Source organism: Lissotriton helveticus, chromosome 6 (genome assembly GCF_964261635.1).
Source record: "Lissotriton helveticus chromosome 6, aLisHel1.1, whole genome shotgun sequence".
NCBI lineage: Eukaryota > Metazoa > Chordata > Amphibia > Caudata > Salamandridae > Lissotriton > Lissotriton helveticus.
The window spans coordinates 1,590,220,758-1,590,236,192 of NC_136067.1; the positions used below are offsets into that span (position 1 = coordinate 1,590,220,758).

General features: G+C 42.7%; 1 protein-coding gene across 2 annotated transcripts in view; it reads left to right on the forward strand.

The window, feature by feature from the left end:
* MTHFD1L (methylenetetrahydrofolate dehydrogenase (NADP+ dependent) 1 like) overlaps positions 1–15,435 on the forward strand; it is a 1,218,839-nt gene that overhangs the window by 505,911 nt on the left and 697,493 nt on the right. For both annotated transcript variants that reach the window (XM_078649387.1, XM_078649386.1), the window contains exon 11: positions 5,248–5,421. In XM_078649387.1, the coding sequence (XP_078505513.1) occupies positions 5,248–5,421 (174 nt within the window). The remainder of the gene's footprint in view (positions 1–5,247; positions 5,422–15,435) is intronic.

Below are 15,435 nucleotides of genomic sequence, written 5' to 3' on the forward strand. Positions count from 1 at the left end.
GCTCTCTTGTTTTACTTGAACCGCACACAACAGTTCAGGGTGGATGACCAGCTCTTTGTTGGCTACGTTGGTGCCAAGAAAGGTCGGGCCATACGCAAGCGGACTATCTCCTGATGGGTCGTCTTGTGTATTAAAGCCTGTTATTTTCTGGCTAAGAAGGAAGCTCCTTTAAGGCTGCATGCCCATTCCACCAGAGTGATGTCTGCCACTATGGCGTTGGGACGTGGTGTCCCCTTACAAGACATCTGTCAGGCGGCTACGTGGGCCTTGCTGCACACTTTCACTAAGCACTATTGCCTAGACAGCCAAGTCAGGAGAGACAGCTTCTTTGGCCGTTCTGTTCTCCGTGACTTTCTGGTGTGATCTTGGTTCGCAGACCCACCACCGCGGTTGGTATTGCTGGGGTATCAATTCTAAGGTAAGGAATCTATCACTGTTTCTTTCAGATGAACAGGTTACTTACCTCCGGTAACGATATATCTGTAAAAAACATTAGTAGTGATAGATTCCTTACCACCCCACCCATCCTCCCCATTCTGAAAACTGATTTCTGGGGTTAAGGTCATCCCTTTCATCGCCCTAGTTTCACGGCACCAGTGGTCAGTATCTTGCATGGCTCTGCGTTTTCTGGCACAGTTCCTCCAGTGTCTGTGACCCGGCCAACATCCAGCCCCATGACGTTGTTCTCAAGTGCCTCAGAGGGAGAAGATCAATATATTGACCTCAGCAGGGCTCAACATCAACCTCAACCTCAGATGGTGCCTAGGGGTATGAGTGCTACTCAATCATAAGCACAGGGGCTGAAACCTTGCTTACTTAAGCATCCATACACCAAAGCAGCACACTGCTCCCACAGTAGTTGGACATGAAGCCCAAGTGGGCAACAAAAAAGGCCTCAGGCTCCAATCCACCATCGCCCTTAGGCTCTGGTCGCAATGGATAGAAGACTTTGGAGCTGTGCAAACTCCAGTATAACAGCAGTGAGCGGTGACACTACTCGACCGCTTCTCCTTGAAAACTCCAAACTTCCCCCTGAAACCCGAAACAGAGGGCTCAGTTGATGCCGACAGGCCTCTTTAATGCCAAGATCTGAGGAATCTGAGCTTCCCATCCATAAGTGACTGCCAAAGAAAGCTACATCATGCCTAGCAGGAATGGCTAATCATGCATCCAGCAACCTGCAAGATTTTTTCTAAGCTGCCCCTGGGAAGCCTTCAACCATGTTGGTTGGTAGCCCAAGAAGTGGAGGTTAATTTTCGAGGAAGAGGTTGCATTCAAATTACCACCAAAACTCGTGCCAAGAGGCATATTGGCAAGTAAACAAGACCTCCTCCCCAGCCTCCCTCACCAAGGCGGTCACCACCACCCACACCTCTGCTACAACCTCTACCCCAGCTGTAATCTTCCTGAGAGGTCAGTAGTAGTCAATTACTTTCCCTACCCAGGCATCCTGTATGAGCAGGGTGAACCTTATGACCATCCTGCTGGGTCAGCAGACTGGGATAACACCTGGGATGACTAAAACACCCAGCTCTACTGTTCTTGAACAAGGCTAGCTGCAAGCGCGCCGGCAAATACCTTGATGAGCCCATTAAGCAGGGAGATGGGCCTCTAGCTCCTGCAGAGTAGGGGGTCTTTTGCCGGCTTAGAAAGGATCAATATTACCGCCCTATTGGAGATGGAGTCGAGGTAGCCTGTTTGATCGGCCTCACAAAAGGTCCTAGAGGGAGTCCACCACGTTCTCACCCGCCCACTTGTAAAACTCCACAGGGAAGCTGTCTTCTACAGGGTCCTTGTGATAGGTGTCTAGAAATGGTCTGCATATTCTGTCTTACTAATTTTCCCTTTAGGAAGCCCCTGCTAGACTCATTGAGGCTGGGGAGGTGCGTACTATCAAAAAAGGTGGACAGGGTGTACAGGGCCTGGTAGAATTCAGCGAACTTGTTGACAATATCTTGGCGAGAGGATAATGCCATCCGTTGACTTAATGGGCAAGATGGCAAGTGCCACCTCCTGTTTGCGCAGCTGGGCTGCCAACATCCGTTCCACCTTCTTCCCTTGCTCATAGTGATGACCTTTAAGTTGTTAAAGCGCATACTCTGCTTTAGAGGTGAACAGAGCATTGAGGTCCATGCAAACTTTCTCCAAGCGGCAACAAAGAGAAGACAAGGGATCGTCAATGTAGAGGTGTATGAGGAATGCAATTTCGCCCTCTGCTGGCTCGCCCTCTGAGCGTTGGCAAGGGCTGCATCTTTCTTATGAGCTTGCCGTGGATAGTTGCTTTAGCGGCCACCCATGAGACCTGGTGGTAAGTTACAGATTCTCTATTATGTTCCAGATAAGTGCACACATGGGGTCCGAGCTGGGATTTACCCTGGGGAGTACAGTAGCACAAGATGATTAAATGCCCAGCTTGCGGTCCGGGGAGGAAAGTCCTAGGTCCAGGGAGATCAGGATCAGGGAATGGTTGGAAAGTGTGCCCTCCAGGATCCAGGAGTCCTGGGAGAGGGAAACTATTGGCTGTGAGACCAAGAAGTTGTTCATGCGGACTGGGTGCCATGCACCAGCAGTAACATAAAAAAAGTATACTCCCGGTCCTCTAGGCGCAAGAATTGCCAGATATCCAGAAGACCATGCTCAGAAATAACTTCCCCTAGGCGGGGCCGATCCATGTTATCACCTACATCCAGTGGGCCGGTGCGGTAGAGTACTGGGTCCCGTGTCAAGTTCCAATCTCCTCCTATGAGATCATGAGAGGCCCTGATTTCCGTGAGGAGATGGTTGAGGTGGAGAAAAAAATTGGCGTTTGGATCTCGTAGGCGAAAATACACCGAGCCCACCGTGTCAGTCAGCCAAGCAGAAGTTTAGCAAAGGCATAGTGGCTATCTGGATCCATCCATGTCTTAGGGATAGTGAAACAAACGTCAGAGGCACTCACACTTTGCACACAGTGTGGCACTTGAAACGCACATCAGAGGCTACCAGTGGCACACAGTGTTGTCACAACCCCACACACTTCTCAAACAGTGTGACACACAAAACAAACGTCAGAGGCTACCAGTGGCACACAGTGTTGTCACACGAACAGACCATACATTGACACTCGGCGATGCTGCACACAAACACTTTACATACATACATGCAACAATGCTGGAGATACGCCAGTGTCGCAGACATTGGTGCGCCACACAGCGCTACACCACTGTGCCACACAAAATGCTTCGCCATGACGCACACTATGCTTGCATCCAGGACCAGGCGGGTGCAGTGGGGAGGACGAGGCGCTGTAGCAGCCCCCCAGGTGGCCTCGTGCAGTGTGCCCTCTGCCCTGACGGATTAGACCGAACACAATAAGCTTTTAGACACATGCGCCATACCCTCCCCCCCCCCCCCCCCCCGGATTTTATGTGCAGCTGGCTTCAGAGGATTAAACGCGGTCCTCTCCAGGCACTGCGCAATACATTCTGCATCTACAGAGACCGTTCCTGCCGGGACCTGCTGCGAGGAGAGAGGGAGGGGGAGCGCAAGCCTGAGTGACAGGCCGCATAACAGTCTCGGAGGCAGGAGCGCTGGTGGTTGCGGGCCGATGTAGTATACAGGCACTGGTTAAAACAAGCTTCGATTTCTTGTCTTTATGGGGTCATGATGAGAAACACATGGCCCGATAAAGGTAAGAAAAGTCTTCACGACAGCCGTGAAGCAGGTTATTGTGTCCGGTGGGGCCGTCTGAAAAGCAGACAGTGCGGCAACGAAAAACCATTCTTTCCAATGGGAAGCCAGTATTTAGCATAACCGCTGATGTTACCCAATGGAAAGGAGCGGCGGGGCTTAGAGTCCCTTTTAGAAATCTTACATATACAATATCTCCTGCAGAGGCGGAGCAGCGCTTTGCGCTGCCACGCCCACGTGAGACCTAAAAAGGGCTCTCATTCATCCCCTTCCAGCTATTGTTTGATCACACTGCAAAAATTCTCTTTGGGGAACTAGAAACATGGATCAGGTCAAATAATCCTGCTCCCTTCTACCAGAGGAGCATTCAGCCACCTTGGAACTGAGGATGTTTGAGAGGTATCTTGCTACTAATATATTGTACAGTGCACACTGAAGGGGATTTCCTCAGTGCTGCATTTTTTTAAATTTTGCTTTGAAGAAGGTGTTCCCTTTGTGGGCTGTGTACTGTTATGGTCGAATGTTGCTGCCTAGGACATATTCATTCCTTGGGCTATTGTTTCTTTATACACGGATATCTGAATGCAGGTTTGAGTAGGCCCTATATATGTATGACGTCTGAAGAAGTATTTACAAACAAACGTCTAATTTCATTCAGGAAAGCCTTCTTTTTAACTTCTCCATTGCCAGGGTCTCTTTCTATTTGGGAAATACACAATCTGTTCTCTCCCTAAACTGGGTCCACTGCAACACTGTTACAGTCCGCCAACAATGCTGTTATTCTGTATAGAACACTGGTTGGTCTGCAATCGTCACTCTGAGTCTGGGGCTCTTATTCTATTTGATGCGGAAAAAGTACCATTAATGGATGCAATGGCACAAGTTGGTACCTTCTATGTCAACAGTGTTGTCTTATCCCTAGTGGGCTAAACTGCAACAAGAACCATATGGATACTCACAAGGTGAGAAATTTGCAAGAAGATATAGTATTACCAGAAATCTTATTACTGAAGGCAAGTAAAACATTTTTTTCCAGGAAGATGGGTTTGATGCCAGTCTGGGTAAGAGATACTATCCAACCTGTGCCTGACTTTAGCTTTTAAGGTTTACTTGCAAAATGTCATGTTCTTTGTTCTATTATTTTAATTCACATAAAAAGGGTTTAACTCTTTCTAGAAGAATGTCATCTGAATGGTTGGTTTACAAATCAAGTCATGCTGTACCTTTTAGCATAACATTTATAACGTTTTACAAATCTTACTGTTGTCATTCATCCTTATCTAAACATCTTTTGATGAAATATTACTTGGTCTTCGGTTGCTTTATTTATGAACATTTTTTGATTCTTTAGAGACAGTGCTACCTTGGGCTGTATTATCATACACTTGTGTCATTTTGCAACATGTATGCAAGGTAGTATTTTTTATGACTTCTTCTTAAAATTGAAGCTTCATAGTATCCATTTGCAGTGTCCTTGCATATCAGAGTCTTTGAGAATTGAAATGAAAGATATATTGTTGTGGGAACCACAAGAGCTAGGCCAAAAGCAGTCTGTAACTCATATTTGTTTTTTCATAGTGATCTTGAAATCTCCAGAGGACAGATTCCAAAATCCATGGATGTGCTTGCTAAAGAAATAGGATTGCTTGCAGATGAAATTGAAGTCTACGGCAGAGCCAAAGCTAAAGTACGTTTGTCATTGCTGGAAAGACTAAGCGAACAGCCCAATGGAAAATACGTTTTAGTTGCTGGGTGAGTAATCGGTCTTGAATCATTTTATGTCTCTTTTACTTTCTTGAAAATTTGCTATGCCTAATGCTCAGACCTAGGCTGTGGTTGTTCTCTGTCTTCTTTTCCACCTATATCTAAGACACATGGGGCCATATTGTGATCCCATTTTTGTACTGCGATGCACAGGATCTACCTTGACTCAATTTTTTTTATTGCGCTTTCTAGAGCCGATTAATTAACTTGGGCAATCCTGAGTTCATGCATGAGTTGTAGACAATAATGCTTGGAACCCCAGAGCTGTAATTGCCTCTGAGTTTCCGAACTGTCCTGTCTAGAGCTTTTGTATAAACTGAGATTTTCTGAGTGAGATATGTGCTCTAGATGGCACAATTGTGTTTAAAAAATAAAACAAGACACTGGCTCATTCTATGTCTGCGCAGAATTGAGAATGAGTCATGATACTACCCCAAATAACCTTTCATCATTGTAGGAACAGTGCTGGTCAGCCCCATGTTATTCCCATTTCTAATCCATATCTTAGTCCCATTTCTAATCCATATCTTATTCCCATTTCTAATCTATCACCCACCTCCCATACTCCGTTTCATCACAGCCGTAATCACATCGATCTCTTGCCTCATAGTCACCCATCCCTCCTAACTCTGCACTTCTCCCTCAACGATGCTTAACTCTATCCCAACTTACATAGATGGTTAGCGACAAGCCCTTTATGTGTTGTATTCACATCCCTCTCAATCATCAAGGATTTCTTAGACAAAAACTAAAAGCAGTAACAAACATCCTGCACCACATCCACCTTAAAGCCTTCAGCAGCCAACATCTCCAACTACCAGATGATCTAGAACTACTGCCAATAATTTCAAAAGTACCACTAAACCTTGGCATTTTCATGGACTGTGGACTTCCAGTGAATGCCAAAGTGAACACACATAATCAATCTTCTGTAATATGAAGGTACTCCGTTGCATTTTTCCCAATCTTTAGTTTCCAGAAAGGGTTCTTGCAACATCACTAATCCTCTCAAAAACTGATTCCACACGTGTATCACAGAAATCCTCTCTCAGGGGGAGGATTTGCAATTTTAAAACATTTACTGTGTACAATGGATAAAATAAGTTTACTAAGGTACATCATTTTCTGTGGGCAAACATGTTACTTCAGTTTAGATTACTCCTTTGCTGTGAGTCATGTGAAGCAACAGAGAGATGACATTTTCAATTCAATTGAGGCAAAATTAATAATTTAAGCTTATTTCAAAACTGAGCTGCTAAGGTGGAAGTCAAACTGTGAGTGTGCTTTGTTATATTCATTTTACTTCATAAAGCATACTCAAACACTTATGCAGGTGGGTTTTTTAATAAGTAATTTGACTGGTTCTCACACTCTGCTGCATAGTGTATTATGATTGCTTTTATCCCAGCACCCATCCATCTCAGTGTAGGTTAATCACTAGTTAAGTTGCTATTTCATAAACGTAATCCTCAATAGTATTAGTAGGCCAAAGGCACCTCCTCTGTATAACTTTAGAATTCTAACATTACTTGGTTACCTTGGGTACTATTTGCTAGATGTGGATATTTCTTGAAATTTACATTGGTCAGGGAATCCCTCGCATTATTAATGACCTGACACACATGAATTAACGTGAGTGATTACTTGACAACAGCAAATTCCTGAGGAATCTTTACACCTAGGTCATAGAACCCAGTTAACCTTGCGTTAGTATAAGCTTGGGGGGCTGTTAACTTGGGTAGCCACATCCTCTCCTTCCTCATTCAGTTTAAAAAAAAAAGAAAAACTTTAGCATTTCTAATTCCCTACTACCATGTTTACTGCCGGTCATAACAGACTGGGTAATTCCATGAGCTTAATTGCTTAGCAGAGAAGAAAATTTGACTGACTTTGAGGCATATTTTGATGTCTATGCTACAAACAACTATTGCTATCTGTTGGAAAAACCTGTTGATTCCAGTGCATTACTCATGATTGGACGACTTTGCTGTCCAATTCATTTCCCTGCTCCCGATTCAATGGCGTTCCCCTATAATTTCATGTTTTTCCAACCCATGAGCATTTTGCTCTCAGTGCTCTGATTGGATAATGTATCTTTCCACTACAGGCATCAGACCTTCCTCTGCAGTGCTTGAGCGGGACATGAGCTAATTCACTTGTATGTGACAGATGGTTACATTTTAGACACTGGGTGAGGAGCAGACACCATAATTTCTGAATTTGCAGAAGGTCTGTTTTCCTCCATGGGCTTGGGTCAGTCTGGCTTCTTGACAAGTCCATTGCTTATATCACAAACTGTCCCAAGAGTGCTTAGAAAAAGGGCTGGAATCTTGCATATGGTGCGCCAGTGGTGCCATCCTTTTTTGTTAGACCACAGGCAGCAAATCAGATTTGACTCATCCTGTGAAACACATACCACGTGGGGTACCAAGTGGATCTCCACGGTCACTGTTTTCAACATGTACATGAGACTGCTGACTGAGTTGATCTCCCATTCCAGCTTAAGTTGCAAAAGTATACACTCAATAACAATTCCACAACCTTGTGAGTGTCCAAAATGGGCACTGGAAAACCCTAAGTGCTTTTCTAAAACATACTGATTGTTAGATGAAGCAAAGCCAGAGCAGATTAAAAACCTAAATCCTCAGGATTGGAGGGGCCTGTCATGTGATAGCCTTCCATTCCAATGCAAGCTGTCCACCTCTAGTGCCTGGACGTGACCCAGCTCCAATAATATATATTTCACAATGGAATGTATGTTTGAACATAAATACTAAGTATAATGGAGATTAACGCATGTCACTCAATGGATTAACAATAAAACATTCAAAGTCACAATTGAAGGTTTCATAATCATTTTTACTCTTAAGTGGCTTTACTTAAAGATAAATGTTTAAACTTCTATTGTGCATCTTGGGACTGGATAGCCTGCTGTTTACCAGCAGTTTCTGAATTTAGCTTGTGTGTTTGGGGGAGTACACACACACTTTCAAAGAAAGAACTCTTTGGATTCAAGTCTGTCACTTTCAAAATGGAGTGCAGCTAATGGCTAGCCATTTGCATCATAGTTAACATAACTGTCTTGAACTGTTCGAACTGCTCCCACAGCAAAATGTCTTTCGACGATATTGCACATTTAACTGATAATAAAGCTGACACTTTGGCATATATTACAGGTGAAGATATGGAAATCTATGCATAAATTCAAGAAACCAAGACATATAGCACAGAAATGGGAACTGTCACTCAGCACAAAAAACAACTTGAATACTTCACACAGAGAGAAATTAACCAACAATTACACGCAACAACCCAAAACCAATATCATAATAAATCAAAAGAATTCCTAGTGGGTTACGCATACGTATTAAACCTATGTTATGTAAATCTGATAAACGTTTTATTGAACAATGGTAAGCTATTTTTAACAAATGTTCTTTAGATTTGATCCTGTTAATCATTGATGAACTGTCTAGTATCCTGCAGGACGTAGAAGAAGAGATTCATGTAACTAAATTGAATTAAAAAAGAATGGATGACATCCAGTGGAAAATCACTCTTGATGAAATAGCAACCAACTGGATTTCTATACAAAGGAAATTCACGAAAGGAAACAACGGAAGTTTAAAATAGACACCATTGATCACAAACTCGTTGAAGTATATTCTTTGGCAGATGTATACTCCAGCACCAAACAGTCCCGAACCAATCAACAACCGATCTGAATCGGGCACAAAAAAATGAGGAGAAGACAAAGAAAAAGGGAAGAGTGATTCGCAGCCAATCCACGATCTAGTGTTAAATATGTAATCTGCAACTCTAACATCTCAACAGATCGCGGTTTTAAACAAGGAACATCTTTTGTTTCTACATATAGACTGAAATTTCTTTGTTTAACCTCTTCGAGGCTCATGACGAGCTGAGCTCGTCATGAGCCACGGCGCTCCGGTGCTCATGACGAGCTCAGCTCGTCATGAGCCGTGGAACGCTCGCATGCGGGGATAATTCACCTGCTGTGCTGAGCGTTCCACGGCAGGTAATGCACCTGTGACGAGCTGAGCTCGTCATGAGCACAGGAGCGCCGTGCCTCATGACGAGCTCAGCTCGTCATGAGCATGCGGGCGCTGTGCGCGCCCCCTCCCCCCAGCACAGCGGGGGAGTAACCCCCGCAGCGAAGGGGTTAAATTCATGCGTAACTTACTTCAGAAATATTTTTCAGCACTTTGGTAACCATAGAAATTGAAGATGACGCGCATGCATATAGAGAATGTAAACCAAAAAGTACCTTCATGTCACCAGTTTCACCCAAAACACTAGATTAGTTTGAAACTCTGGTCAAGAATGACTTGAAATGTTTGAATTTCAATCAACAATGCACAAACAATATCACTCAAAAAGAATGGCGCATTTTAAGAGCATTGGTTAACTATCAAAAGCTCATTTTTTTTATATTGGCTGATAAAGGAGGTGCACTAGTTGTTATGGATCAAACCTACTATTACGCAAAAGTCAAAACTCATGTTACAGATGAAAACATTTATATAAAACTCAAGGCTGACACCATAATGGAATTGCAAGCAACCCTAAATGGGGTTCTTGTGCAAGGCTCTTGCAATGGATTAGATCAATGAGAATATGAAACTCTTTCTTACTACAGAATTTCCACGCACACCAAGACTTTACATCTTATCAAAACTTCCTAATCATCACATGGACCCACTGTTTAGACCTGTTGTATGTGCCTGTGATTCACTACGTGAAGCTTGGGAATACATTTTGGACACGTTTCTTCATCCCATAGTGCAAAATTGGAAATCCTATGTTCAGGAAACTACAGCATTCCTCAACAGATTAGCCCAAATACCACCCAACCAAATTGAAGATGGGTGGGTTTGTACCATCAGTGTTAATGCTTTATATACATCTATTCCCCCCATTTAGGGTATCAATACTGTGGAATGGGCTCTTTCGCAATGGGATAATGTTGGTGCCGACAAGGTTTTTATTGGAACGGTTTAATTTCTCCTTATACTACAGCTATTTTCAATGGAAAGAGAAATTCTTTCTTTAAAAGAACGGGACATCATTGGTTTTTCCGGAGCAACCAGCTATACCGACATCCTCGTGGCTAAATTTGAGAATCAATACATTTTTGAACAACATTTATGGCAAGAACATTTGTACATCTATCTACACTATATAGATGACATCTTTTTAATCTGAAAAGGTCCACATAAAAGTCTTAAGAATAACATACATATGCTCAATTCCAGAAATCCCTGTATTTAATTCATTCACCACATCGGTAATAAAGAAATTTCTTTTTTGGGTGTGCTACTTATTGTAATACCTACAGGCATTCAAACCAAAGTGTTCGAAAAAACTGTGGACCGAAATAATACTTTGCACTTTAATATTAAAATATAATAATAATAAAATAATAAAAAATAAAAATTTTCATCTAAAAACACTCAAGCAGCATTTACCAAATTCTCCATTCTTGCGGATGAAACAAATTACCTCTTAACTCAGAAGATTGTTCGCTGGCTTTAGAGACATAGGACCAAATTTGCTGTTAAAGGTAATCACAATTCAAAATTAGACACAGCAATTCAGCGGGCGAAACCTTTGGCAGAGGAACATTGTTAATAAAAACGGCAGTTAATAAATCCTCTGGGATGATTCCGGTCTCTAAATTTTATACCAAATCGGAAACAAGAAGATTATCAGTTTACGATGGGAACTACTGCATGCCGAACTGGATTTCCATGGGTTGTTTAATGCAAAGCCTTTATTCGAGTACAAGAGTTAAAAAAATATTATTTCTGAGATTCATACTAGTACCAAGAAATGTCACGATTGTAGTTGTTGTAAAAATGTGATTGTTGGAAATGCTGTAGTTCACCCACAAAGAGGGCATTCTATGAAGTTAAAACACTCTGAAAACTGCAATACAAGGAATTTTGTGAACTGTATAAAATGCCCTTGCGGCTTATCATATGTGGGTAAAACGGGGAGAAAAATGAAAATCATAATTACAGAACATAACAGTACCACTGGATTCAAAACAAGAATTCCAGATTAGCGGGACACTTGTTTGATGTAACTCACAATATCTCTCAGATGAGATTTTAAATTCTCTAAGTGGTTCAACTTGCATCTGATATGGACAACCATAAAATATTGTTACAAAGAGAAACTTTCTGGATTAAAAATTGGACACTTTACAACCTAGAAGCATGATTGATAAATTTGAAATGGCTTGTTTTTTATAATAGCATGATTTTGTTATTTATTTTTCCGTTAATTGGCATGTATGATTCGCTAAATGCAGGCGTTTGGTTTACACAAGGTTGAGTACGATTTGATTTCTTTTTCGTCAGCATTTAGATATAAGGTAATTGCTAACATATGGCACTAACTATATTTCCCATTATCGACTTATTTTACTGAGTTTTATGTGTATTTTCTTATAGAATGTATTTTTCTTATAGAATTTGTTAACTCAAATTTTATTTGTGTTGTATCACTTTTGGCTTGATCATCTACCATCGATCTGCATGGTAAATAGCGTGAAGGTTTTCTTTTACACTTGGTTTTGATGGTAAAAGGTTGACATGGGTATTTTGGCTATATTAACGTATAGTTTAGAAGGACTTGCATTCAGGATGATGGTTTATGGACGCACGCATTTCTGACAAGATTATGCAGTGTTAATTTGGATTAAACTGGAATTTTGCTCACATAAGTATGCAATACTGTAACTGTTATTTGTGGAATGTTCATTCATCAGGAGGTGCATTATAGGTTTAACTGCACTTGAAGACTAGATTTTAACCGTTTTGTTGAGAGCACGCAATTCCTGGTAATACACACACTCTTGGTGAAAGACTTGGGGTTCCCACTATCCTTTTTCGATGTCAAATTTCTAATTTTGATTCCAGTTACCCCTGACAAAGGGTCTGTTGTACCTGAAATGCATTGGGTTTTGTGGTGTGAAATGTCTTTTGAATAAACTAAAGTTTCACAATGGAATGTTTGAACATGTATACTATAATGGAGATTTACGCATGTCTTTCAATGCTGGTTATTGTGCTCCAGATTTCATATTCCGATATTGTCTCATCGAATGCCTCTCTATCCCCGGATTAATGACCTTGGGAGGGGCAAGTCCTTGATGATGCATTTATTTACTGTTTCATTCAGACAAACCCTTGTCTCATATAGTAATTTGTTAATTTGCAAACTCTGAAGCTATTCCCATTGGGTCTGTCACCAATCCGTGCCCCTCGAATGCTGATCCCTGTGACAAACTTAATTTCCGGTTTCCTCTTTGCCAGCCAATAGAGCAATTTGCCGATCTTATCCCATGTCTCATATATTCTGTATTTGGTGTCTGGAACTGCAGTTTTGGCCTGACCCAGAGTTTGGCGCGCAGCACCACTCAGGCCTTATCTAATTTATGGAGTACTGATGGACCCGGTGTCTGGAACGCACCCTCCTCCAACCCCTCAACCTCCTGCTCCAACACTTGGATTTCTATGCACATTTGGGCCTTGTGGAGTGCCGTGTAGGAGATAATTTCACCCCTAATGATTACCTTAAGTGCCTCCCACAATGTGACCTCCAAGAGAACCAAGCCCTTATTCAGGTCCAGAAAGCACTGTATTGCCTCCCAAATCTCCTCCTGAAACTCAGCCACCATCAGAAGCCAGACCGGCATGCTAGCTAGGGTGAGTTTTAGTGTTGTGCGTTGAATGCCCCATGGTGGGGATCAGACCACATGACTGGAGTAATCCTTTTGAATGTGACTAGCCCCGAGTTGTCAAAAATGACATCTAAAATGTGTTCTGGAATGTGTGCGGGTTTGGGGATGAACTGATGTATGTTGAGTGGGCCTAGGCCACTGAGGATTGTTTTGGAGTGCAGCTTATTAGATTTTTCAAACCTCTTGTCTATTCAGATCACCAAGGATGTAAGACATTATGAATATGTTTATAAAGGTATCTGGGAATGCCCCATTGGTAGGTGTTGGTCTGTAAAGAAGGAGAAAGTTACAGGGGACGCTTTGGGTAGGGTTGTCTGACACAGTGGGCCTCACAACCTTCTAAGGAAGCATCCCCGGCTTTAGTGAGATTTCTTGTTTCCTTAAGTATTATTGCTAATCCACCTCTCCCTGTGCCCATGTGGTTTTGTGTCACAGTTCAATAGCCTGGCGGAACAGTGTTATGCAATACTGGTGCCATGTCTTCCCCAGCCATGATTCAATTTGGGAAAGCGGAGAGGATGTGTCTGTATTTTGTCTTGGATTAGAGTTGTTAATTGTGTGAATTTTATTTGAAAATGGTTGGGTATTTTTCAGTGGGGTAGTAATATCTGAGATTGGTATAGCATTCTCCTATGTATGATTTCAATGTGAAGAACTCTTGGGGGGGGGGTGTTAGAGGAGAGTCTCTGGAACGCAAGAGGGAATAAACATGTAAGGAGGGTTGGTTGTAGGACAAACATGAAGAAGAGTTAGCCTTATGGTTTGAGAGGACTGTCAACATTGTCTTGTTCTGGGCTTTTGATGAAAAGAAGAGGGTGTGGTGTAAGGGAACAGTATGATATAGGGTTAAGTGAAGAGTTGAGCAGGCTGGCATGGGCACTGGTTGGAGCAGGAACAGGCTAGTGGAAGGATTTTGTGTGAAAAGGGAGTGTTTGTGCTTGAGGGCATTATGGATATGTGCAGTGTGGATGTGCAGTGTATTGGTGATGTGATTTGGAATGTAGTTTAATACAAAGTGGTGGTTTGTGTAGGAGTGAAAGGGCCCTTTTGTGGATGTAGAGGTAGAAATGTATGTAAGAATGTTTTGTAGAGTTGTCCAGTGTTTGGTGAGTGAGTGGCGGCAAAAGTGGCTTGTTTGCTGTGAATGATAGGTGTGTGTTGAGAGTTTGTGTACATGATTGTGGATGTAGATGGCCCCTAGTGTAGTTTTTTAGGTAGCAAAAGGGCAGCATTTCTGGTCCTACAAATAAGCAAGCTACCCTTGCAAACCAGGCTGAGATGACATGGGGGGGTTATGCTATGTTTTGCAGATTTATAGCGTGAACTGTCACCCAGGAGGGTATCTTGGTGCTGAGTAGGTGTGAGCCTAGCCACATCTTTAGCCTAGTTAGACTACTCAAAGCCAGGTCTTCAGCTTCTTGGGAAATACAATAAGTGAGGAGACGCAGTAGAGTTCTGAATTCTCTGGAATCTTCTCATGGTTGATAGAGGTGAGACGTGATATAGCCGGGAATAATAAGCAGAGAGTTCTGTGTTTAGTTGGTGAGACTTGTAGGGTCCATAGAGGATTCGTCAGAAAACAGAGAATACTTGCATGTTTCCAGGCATCCGGGAAGATTGCAGAAGAGGTGGAGGCTTTCAGAATGGGTGCGAGCATGGCACTGAGGGGTTGCAGTCCTCTTGAGTAGGTGTGATGGAGGCAGGGGCCCGATGTGATTATGTTACTGTTTCTGCTGGGGGGACGACGAGCCATGTGGTTAGCATAGGTTCTATGGATAAGTCTGAGGTATTTGTTGAGGTCTGTCTGGTTGTATGTTGAAGTTGCTATAAATGGCAGTGATTTTTGTTGCTGAAGGATTGAGAGACAGTGGCAAGGTTTATGTGAGTGGGTAATCAAAGTTGGAGGCAGCCTCTGGTGAGGTAAAATCCTTGAAGATGGCAAACATTTCTTTGCTTATGTTGGTACTGTCATCAATGCATTCTGCCAGTGCAGGGTTTTTGGTGGTCTTAAGCATTTGGTGGTCTCATTTCAGGACAGATTTGAATGTGCCCCTGTCTCTGCCCTGTCCTGGCTCATTCTCCTTTTGCGCTCTTTTTGTTGGAGGGGGGGTGCTTGTAAAACTAGTTGTGAGGTCACATGACCCTCTCTCAGCCTCTTTGGCTCACCTGCAGACGCAGTAAAGTGGTTTCCCAGCAAGCACCAAATGAGTGCACCTAGAGGAGAGATGTGTTTA